We start from the raw sequence: 9,631 nt of genomic DNA, 5'->3' as shown, positions 1-9,631 counted from the left end.
CTCCAACCTTTAATGTAACCGAGTAACAAAATGTCAGAAATGTGCTGTGCTCGGAGAAAAGATCGCCGTGGTTTCGCCGTTTGCGACTGTTGCTGTTTCGGCCAGGTCCCTCCCGTTCCCGGTACACTCATAACCCCGGCTGCTGCAAACCCAGCCTCCTTTTCTGAATTAATACCGCTGACTACTGCAGCGCATTCTTCGTGCCGGACGTGACCTTGCTCATCCAACCACATGCAGAAATGCAAAGCCTCCGCGTGACAGGTTTGGGCAAATACCCTGCAGCCCGGTCACACCAGATCAACAGCTCAGGCTCTGGAGGGCCCAATTGTTTTAGATAAGGACAACCATTTCAGAACTGAGCCCTGATTCGCTGTCACCATCCACCAATCACCCGACATACTGATCGTCAAAGTAAAACTTAAATGTCAACAAACACATGCTCTAATAGGTATTTGCAGTATAAGATTAGTCACAAGAGAACTCACCATTTTTTCTTCATCATCTCCTTTTAACTCCAAAATTACGTACTTCCTGCCAGTACATTTAGTGCCATTAACCAAAGACACAATAGTCACAATAGTCTTAGGACTGCAGCTATCAATTTTGTCCTCATTGCTTATGCTACACTTTTCTCCCCAGAAAAATCTATCTTTTGCTTAAAAAAAAAAAAACGTTGAAGAATTTATTGACACAATGAAGGATCTCAGCAATATTCTGACCACCAGTCCAGTCTCACATGCAGCATCTTAGCCTGGCCTAATTGGAATATATGGGGGGAAAAGAATGCAAACTGTGCGCTCTGGATAAGATCAACTCCTAGCTAAAAATGCTGAAGGTAAACATAGTGATTAATAACCATGCCAAAATTCTAACAGATTATTATTAATTTTTAACTACTGGTAATTGATTAGTGTGTTCAGTTGTTGCAGCCCAATAGTGGGCACACGTACGGATAAAGATTCCCTCTGGGGTTTGGCTGTCCCGGTCTGTGGACCCTGGAATAGCAGCCGTGTGATTGACGGCCCCACTCTATTTCAGAGGCCAGATGACATCGGGAGGATCAGTTTATATGCGGCTCTCTCGTGCACATGCAGGACGTCTCGGCCGCACGTTCCCATAAAGAAGACACATTCCACGTTCAAAGTGCGAGACCGTTATCTAGAACATAAACACTCTTTTTAGTCGCCTTTCGAACTTTTCGAACAATAAAACGTTAAACAATCATCTGTATGTTTGCTTGCACCATTACATTCTCTTTTGACTGATTTCCCTGTGTCCTGTGCAGCATTTGCACAATTGCTCGCGTGACCATGGTTTTAGTCGAGTTATCTGTAGGTCTACTTCAGCCCCAGAAGACCGGTCTTACTCGGGTAACTTTATGATGCGATGCCGAGTGGGAAATTATAGACCGAGCATAAAACCTTTGATTTCCTTCCTGACTTCTTGTGTAACTGCTTGTGACGTAACGGCACTCACATCCTTCCGACGCCCTCGTACCAGCGCGTAGTGATTTCCGCCGTTGGTCAGATTGGCGTGTTTCTTCTTCACGCGGCTTAAAGCGGCTCGATCCGTTGGCCCGCCAGCTCGACCTTCTGTTGCGTGTCAATCATCTTAGCGTGCAGAATTTAAACCAACACACATCTTCGTGCGTGTGGTGGTGATATACAGCATTAGGAAGTGCTCTAGCAGTGTGGAATAGTAACGAAGCTTAGATGGTCTGTCGTTAAAACTCAGGGCTGGAAAGTAAATGTACTGCCACGCGTTTCTTCCATCCCTGAACTGCGCCAGCTGGTTTCACTAATTAGTTCAACCTGCTGGTTGAAAAAGTGTGCTAATGAGCAAATGCAGGTGGTGGGAACGAAATACGGTGGAGGACATCTACTTTCTGAACCCGGATTTTTCCTCTCTGGTTACTGGCTGGAACAAAATCCCGTATGCAGATCGGGCCTCCAGGACCAGTGTTGCCCACCCCTGGTCAAAGGAAAGGTGTTGCAGCTTTGCTATGTTTTAATTCAGCACAAACTAAGCAATACAGAACATACTAACTAGCACAATAACTACTCCTTTGCAAAGTAGCTAGCCAGCTACAGCTAGCGGCATTACTGAAATAGCGAGGTAGTTCGAGTTAACATGGGATAAACACGAGCTGAACATTAGCGAACTACCAGTAGTCACTCAAAATAACAAGTTAATTAGCTAGAGAGGTCCCTGTTATCACCGCTAGAGCAACTGCATGAATGCAATTTTCTCAGCAGTCAAGAGCCTTCAGTGATAAAATGTCAGACCATCGTTATTCCTGTGGTTAAGCACAGGCCTACTGCTGTTCACACCGTGTAAGCCTACCCGGTAAATAAATGTCCTCGTGATTTACGTTTTAAAAACGAATACACGACGTTTGTTTTACCTTCTCTAAAGCTTTTAGTCTATGCGGGTTGCCATGTTTTAAGATGATACACCACGCGCACACTCCAACGGGGTGTCAAATGCTACTGTCAGATTCTGAGTTTCGAGTGCGTTACGGTATTTTGAGCCATTGCATAAACAATGAGAAGAATGTGAAACATCTGCGTGTAAACTAGCCCTAGCCTTAATCACTGTTCATATTTTTGAGGACCACTTGCAGAGCGCACACATCACCGATTCGCCTGGTCGATTTCCTACAGTTCTTAATTCAATTCGGCTCCAGGTGGAATCGTTGGCGCGGGGGTTTAAGTCATCTAATGTTTAACGGCTTCTTAAGGCTTATTAAGTAGTCGGCACCAATATGGCCGCTGCACCTGTGTTTTTGGTAAACACAGGTGGACTTCTGTATAAGGGGCCGCATTTTGTGTGTCGTTCCTTATGTTTCTAATTCACAGAACGCTTTCCTTCCTCACCTCCCGGAATCTCCCAGGGTAACAAAACAAACAGGGAGCGACAAACCACATCAGAGTGAAGTTCACTGCTACTGGACTCCTTGGTCTTTCATCAGACAATTACAGTAGGTGACATCATTGCATTCCACGCTGATGAGTAAGTGTTGCAATCCATTCCAAGGACCAGGATCCACTGACGGTTAGCTTGGCTAAATCCCCTTAGTGGAAAGAGAGAGAGAGTGTGTGCATGTCACTGAAGACTGGCTGGTGTTTCATGTTCCACATTCACGTGAAGTTTTGACCAGGTGAGCATGACAGAGATGGAAGAAGTTGCGTTACAACCACACATGCACTGAGGTTTCGAACCCCTGACCAAGAAGACACAGGTGCTGCTGCACTTATAAATACTTCAATAACTGTTGAACAGTGAAGTGGGGGAGAAACCAGGACTGTATTTTCCAAGCAAGTCAGATGAAAATACTTCTGAAGTGTTGTGCAAGATAGGAAAACAAATCTCTGAAGCCCTTTCAATACTTCCCTTACAGTTATGCTTTGGCCAGCACGGTCTGGTTGATTCTGTCTTTGTGCTAACTTTAACCATGTACGCAAGTGTTTGTGTTTTGTCAGCTGGTGAAAAGGCCGGTTCAACACAGGATATAACTCTGTAATTTTATTATGTGTTTATTATTCCAAGTTGTTTTGTTTCACAACGTCAGGCACCAAAGGCAGGAAGTGTTTTCTGGAGAACTTCCTGTCCAGTGTGGTCAGTTCACGCTGTAACCAAACTAACCTTTGGTGAAGAATGATAAGTTATAAAGCCAGAACAGTGTTTTCTTAAAAAATATTTCTCGAACTTGTTTATTTTATTGTTTATTTATCTTGACACAAATTTACACAAAAAAGTTTCCAGTTTTTAAAAATGTATTATATTTTCACAAGGATTTGTTTTGAAAAAGTTGGACAGCTTCACATTCACATTTTATAAGTTAAACAGCTGAGTTAACATTGACCTAAGAGTTCTGAATTAAACTCTTATAGTGGTAAAACAAATCTTGTTTTAATCTGAATCTGAATCTCTTCATCTTAAATAACACATCATCGCTTAAAACGAAAGCCAAGAACCTTCACAGCTAAATGTTCAGTGGAAAATGAACTCCGAAACGGTACTTTAGACTAATTAAGTACACGTGGCCTGGTCTCTACTGGACTAAAAAATAAAAAATAAACTTCTGTTAGAGCGGATAAAACACTGAGAAGTTAGCTATATTGGTATACTGTAATTAAGCAACAGTAGCTAAGGAAGACCACACCCAATACAATCCCAACCACGTGGCCCACAACATTCCTAGTTACATTAATGCCACAGACCACTTAAAGGTCCAGCAGCTAGAGTATGAACCCTGCGCTGTTTACAAGGCTAGGATCTCCCAATCAGCTGATCAGGATCCCCGAATCAGCTGATCAGGATCCCGAATCAGCTGATCAGGATCCCCCAGTCAGCTGGTCAGGATCCCCCAGTCAGCTGGTCAGGATCTCCCAATCAGCTGATCAGGATCCCAAATCAGCTGAGTGAACAGAAGACAGCACTCAAAACAAAAAAAAATTGTCTGAACAAATCCTTCAATCCACTGGGCAGCTAAATTTAGCCAATACAATTTTAATTAAATAAATACCCATTAGATTTATTATAAAAATACAACAAAACAACAAACAATCTAAATCTGGCAGTGCATTTTGAATGGATACTAGTAAAAATTAGAATAAATATACATAAATAAATAAATTAAAAGACTGACGGTATAAAAAAATACAGTACACTGGACAACAATGAGAACACTGCAGAAACCAAAAAATAAGTTACTCAAGTATTTTAGTCTTATATTCAGATATTTTGCTAAATGAGACAAAAATATTGCCAATGAGGTGAGACATTTTTACTCATTTCAGGATTTGCCAATGGGGTAAGGAAATTTCGCTTTTCAAGCAGTAACTTAAAACAAGTGAATACCTTCTACTTGAGAGAGGAAAATAAGTCTTAATCAATTAAGTCTTATTGCAAGACTAAAATACTTGTTAAGCAGTTTTTTTTTTTTACATTGCATGTAAAAAATAAAACTTCTGACACATAAGGACACGTCAGCGTAAGGAGACGGCACAACGTTCCGCAGCAAAAGAGCCTTCTTCCTGGAAGAGAAGCAGTCCTGGTGTGTCTCAGAGGTGGTACAGAATGTGGCAGGGAAATGCTGCCAAAAATTCATTCTTTAACTTCTCTCCTCTCCTCTCCAGCCCCGCCTGCTTCCAGAGAGTCCCTCTTCTTTTTGGGACGTCGGTCGATGCGCCCCGTGCAGTCTGTGCTCCAGGTTGCGGGGGCCTGTCCAAGCCGAACTGGGCGAAGAAGACCCCGTTAAGCCCCCGAAGTCCCACTGTGTGGTGTCAGTTCGTCCGTCCATCTGTCCGTCCGTCCATGGGCGAAGGCCATGCCACATTTCACTGTCCCGCAGTCCCGGTTCTTGCCAGCTTTCTCCTTCTCTTGTTTCTGAGGTAGAATTTCCTTTTCCTTGGCTAAAAATAGAGAGAACCACAGAAAGGCACTGAATACCCATGTCGCCGCACAGATTCAGAAAAAAACTGCACTTTGTGGTGAATGGAGTCATCTTTTATTCGTCTGTGTGCTGATATTTGAATCCACTTCTCTCCCACTCCCCACTTTCTACATTATACTTTTCCACCCTCTGGGGACAGTGAGTAAAGGATGAAAAAAGGTTGATGACCCTGGTCCCATCTCCTCTGACTGAGCAAATGCTTACCATTCTCTTCCAGCTGCTTAGTGCTGAGGCACTGACCCCAATTTGACCTTTTCCTCGTTCTCCACATCGTACGCCCCTCGCTTGTGATACCTGAAACAAAAAAACAAAAAAAAACGAGTTCAGTTTCTTACCCTCCATCTCCGAGCAGCACGCTTCACATCTTGAAGTTCCAGTTCCACACACACACACACACACACACACACCCACGCCCACACACACACACACTGACACAGTCCTTACAAACAAACATGGCTTTCGGGTCAATTCCATTTGCAATCTCGTTTCGGTCACTTTTGGCAGTGACCAAAATCAATTAGAGGAAATGATTTAAGTGGTGTCCTGAGTGTGACTGACCTGATCGCCAGCAGAATGGCGATGACCGTGAGGCAGAGAGAGGAGAGGACGACTGCCACCACCGCCAGTGCGGTCGTGCGGCTGTAGCTGTCCTCGTTCCTCGACGTCGGAAGGCTGAACAGGTGGCATCGCTCGCCCGAATAATCCGGCTGGCATCTGCACAGACAGAGAGAGAGAGAGTCTGACATTAGTGCAAAGATAAAACCGGTGTACAGCAGACACACTCAGACCAGTCTGGCACCCAGATTTATGTGGGAAAGAGTTGCACGTGTTTACCTTCCAAATGACGGCAGCATTACACAGAAACGTAACTTGGGCTAGTAAAGCAGTTTTGGCTTGGCATGAACTGACAGGAGAGGGGGGAAATAGGGAATGGGGGTGGAGAGATACAGAGAAAGAGAAAGGGAAGAACAGATGGTGGGGGAGAGAGAGAGAGAGAATGGAGGTAAACTCACATGCAGGAGGGCATGCGGATGTCTCTCAGGTACTGGCAGGTGCCGTGGATGCAGAAGTCCTTGTACTTCCTCAGACACGGGTTCCTCTTCTTCCCTTTCCCCTTCCCCTTCCCCCTTTTCCTTCCTTTCCCCCTCCTCTCCGTTCCCTCGCTCGGCTCCGGGCCCTGCACGGCAGACGGGTCCCTGGGTTTGCTGGAGAACGCCACTGTGGAAAGGGAGAGAGAACAGAGCGCCGCGTTCAGTGGCCGAGCTCGCCGTCGCAGTCACATGTCAGCCGAACCGTCCAATCGTAAAGCCCACGCTCGGAAACAGAGCGCTCGCTGACACAGACGCACTCGTCACTCTTCTCACTGGTCTCTACCTCTTTCCGCTCTCTAATATTATCATCACATCATTCATCCCACGCGTCCTGTTCCACACCGACCCGATCTTTATCAGGATAGAAATACTCTGTGCGTGACTTCCGTGACTCACCGCCCAGAAAAGACACCAGATTGTGACGCGTGAGGTGAGAAGAAGCGGACTGCTTCTGCCACGGCTGTGACTGAAAGCTACGCTGGGGCTTCTCAATGGGACAGGCTCCATTTGCTGTTGTGCTGACCACGGTGCCAACAGCTGTAAACTGTGAGTGGCAAACCTCAGGGTCTCAGTGATACTACACTAAACACACAACTAAATGCGCGTGCGATCCGTTCCAGTGGCTTAGCCAGCAGAGGTCTCGGTGAAAGAGCACGCCAGAATCCTCACAGGATCTTAATCAATTGCACTTTCTGCACACGCGATACATGCTGTGCAAAGAATTTTTAAAATAGTTTTCTAAATCACTGGAATAGATTTTTAAAAGTCATGCCATTAAGGAATGCCATGCCTCAATTGCACAAGCCAGGTCTGCCTCAGGTTAAAATGAGGGTTCATTTTGCTAATCTTTATTCAAAGCAAGTGGGTAAATAAAGCTACTTTCATAATCGCTGATTAGTTCAAGCATGCTCATTTCGTCCCGTGTCTGGTGGAGAGGAAATCTAATGCTTTTTCGTCACTGGGAAACATTTTTATTTCAAAAAACCAACACTAGCCGGGTTTTCTATATATACATCCAACAGGAACCAGGTTTACTCAGAGTTAAAAGTGGGCTACCCTAGCAGAGGTTGTCTTTAGCCTGAAGGTTTAGCTCTGCACCCTTAAAATGAAACTGACCAGATTTGCCACCACCAAGGCCTACTCTGAAAGAGTCAATAATGACTTCACGTGGTTAGGCTGCAATCCCGATCCACACAGCATTAATCAGTGTGGGGAACCACAGCCGGCATCATGTTCTTGTGAATATGTACAGGCACTTTGTACCAGAAATATGGAACATATTATCAGCTTTAACAATTCACTCCAGTGTTGGTTCCCAGCTCCGCTCTGAGCTGTTGTGGCAGTACAGCATAATTATTATTAGGGACACGGGTTCATAACTCAACAGCTAGGTTCAATTCCCAGCCAGGGCACTGCTGTTGTACGCAAGTGCAACGTACTTACCCGTTGCTTAATGTAAATATCCAGCTGTATAAACGGACGGAATGTAAAATAGTCTGAGCTGTTTAAGTGGTTGTTTAGAAGACATTGTAATTGGCTAGTACCTCTCGGCTGTTCGATTCCGTAGTCCCCGGAGAGGGAAACTTCATCCTCCTCATCGTCGTAGTAATATTCGTCGTCGCCGCCGTCCTGCACCTCCCCAGTGTCCCCCGCGACCGTGCTTTCATCCAGGGGCGCGAACAGGTTCACCACCGCCGTCTGCGCAGGTTTCTCGCTCTCGTGCCTGTCAATTGAGGCGCCACTGACCAACCTGGACGCCGCTGGAGAGACGCAAAGAACCGCAAAGTTATGATGCAATTCCAACCGCGACTAATCCACCCAATTCAAACGAGAATGAAAATGTAAACTCGTCAGAACTCAATAAACACATTCACGCCAGAACGATGGCGTGCGCGCGCTGGACGGGTTAAGACAGGTTATGGCAGTAAAACGCGCTGCAAAACAAGCACTCCTCCCCTACTGCTTTAAAAACATGCTCCGGGTCGAGTATTAGAGCTGGCTCAAAATCTGACTTCTGAAATATGAGTAGGTAGACAGCATGCTACTGCTGCCCTGTGTCTACGACAACTTGACATTCTGATAATATGCAAACTATAAAACTATTCACTTGAACTGTTTTGCATTATTTTATGGATGGCATCGCTCCTCACGAAAAGCCTATTTTCGACCTGAACACATGAACAGCAGCGTACACTTCAAGAAAGTGATGTCAAAGTAGCATGTCGGGATAGCAGCTGTTTAACCAAATACGCATATTGAGTTTCCGAAGTTTTTCATCCTTTAGATGCTCGAATGATGTAACAACGTGAAAGCAACCGAGCAAATAGTGTCCTTCTGCCACTTACCTAAGGCATGGATGAGTAGAACCAGCACACCGAAAATCTTCATATTGCCCGTCTTCGAATAAAAGAGAAAAGGCAGAATTGTATTTCCAAATATCAGACGATGACGGAGTTTCAGTTTTTCTCGTCGATTCTATTACAGCACTCTCGCCGAACCAGCTTTATATACTCCTGATTAAAACTTCCCAGAGGCGAGTCTGCCTGTTTTGCTCGGGTAGCCTGCTAGATTTCAGTACCCACCCACTACGCTCGCACACACTCGATAGACAACCTCGTAGCGGTCACCCCTTTTATATAGCCTTACCCAATCACGTCACGCCTTTTTTTTCAAGCCTACGCTGAATAACTTTCTTCTTACAACGCCAATTGCAGCGTACTTTACACACCAGAGCTAAGGCACTAATATACGCTATTTCAGGACATGGGTGTGCATACTCCATCATCTAAGCATATCACAACTATGGTTCAAACATTATTTTTTTATACTGTAGGCTAATATTGAGTAGCCTAAAAAGGAAATCTCCTGTTGTGAAATTAATATTTCCAGTAGGTATGTCTGTAGGGGAATTATATTTAGATAGAAGGGCAATTCACACACCACACCAGCTTCGTCTTTGAGCTGAATTTTAGCAACAAGACGTAAATACAGCTCGAGACAGCCTACAAAAATGCAATTCAAACAGAAGCAAGAAAACAGTGTTCATTTATAAATAAATAAATAAATAAATAAATAAATAAAA

The 9,631-nt window shown here is 44.6% G+C and overlaps 1 protein-coding gene and 1 long non-coding RNA gene across 3 annotated transcripts; both read right to left on the bottom strand.

Annotated features, from left to right (window-relative positions):
* Positions 1-588: 588 nt before the first annotated feature.
* LOC135249799 (uncharacterized) lies at positions 589-1,662 on the bottom strand. The gene is made up of 2 exons (XR_010328781.1): positions 1,477-1,662; positions 589-1,158 (listed from the first exon to the last, which is right to left on the bottom strand). It is a non-coding gene; the product is annotated as an uncharacterized LOC135249799 (long non-coding RNA).
* A 2,022-nt stretch (positions 1,663-3,684) lies between these two features.
* LOC135249798 (proheparin-binding EGF-like growth factor) lies at positions 3,685-9,171 on the bottom strand. Of its 2 annotated transcripts, XM_064325367.1 has the most exons (6): positions 8,895-9,170; positions 8,094-8,309; positions 6,472-6,676; positions 6,017-6,172; positions 5,663-5,752; positions 3,685-5,417 (listed from the first exon to the last, which is right to left on the bottom strand). In XM_064325367.1, the coding sequence occupies exons 1-5, from the start codon at positions 8,935-8,937 to the stop codon at positions 5,680-5,682; spliced, it is 693 nt and encodes a 230-aa protein (XP_064181437.1). In that variant the 5' UTR covers positions 8,938-9,170; the 3' UTR covers positions 3,685-5,417; positions 5,663-5,679. The 2 variants fall into 2 exon arrangements, with proteins under 2 accessions (XP_064181437.1, XP_064181438.1); XM_064325368.1 differs by lacking the exon at positions 3,685-5,417 and having other exon boundaries at positions 5,658-5,752; positions 8,895-9,171.
* Positions 9,172-9,631: the final 460 nt, after the last annotated feature.

This window comes from Anguilla rostrata, chromosome 3 (genome assembly GCF_018555375.3).
Source record: "Anguilla rostrata isolate EN2019 chromosome 3, ASM1855537v3, whole genome shotgun sequence".
Classification (NCBI taxonomy): domain Eukaryota; kingdom Metazoa; phylum Chordata; class Actinopteri; order Anguilliformes; family Anguillidae; genus Anguilla; species Anguilla rostrata.
Note: the sequence above shows the minus strand (reverse complement) of the source record. Positions and strands in the feature narration are given on the sequence as shown.

What these genes read in the sequence shown, in the direction of transcription:
- LOC135249798 (XM_064325368.1), bottom strand. Translation starts at nt 8,937, where the DNA reads ATGAAGATTTTCGGTGTGCTGGTTCTACTCATCCATGCCTTAG. An exon ending in ATCCGCATGCCCTCCTGCAT is followed by an intron (nt 6,173 to 6,471) that starts GTGAGTTTACCT and finishes CTGTCTGTGCAG; the next exon opens with ATGCCAGCCGGATTATTCGG. An exon ending in GCCATTCTGCTGGCGATCAG is followed by an intron (nt 5,753 to 6,016) that starts GTCAGTCACACT and finishes TTTTTGTTTCAG; the next exon opens with GTATCACAAGCGAGGGGCGT.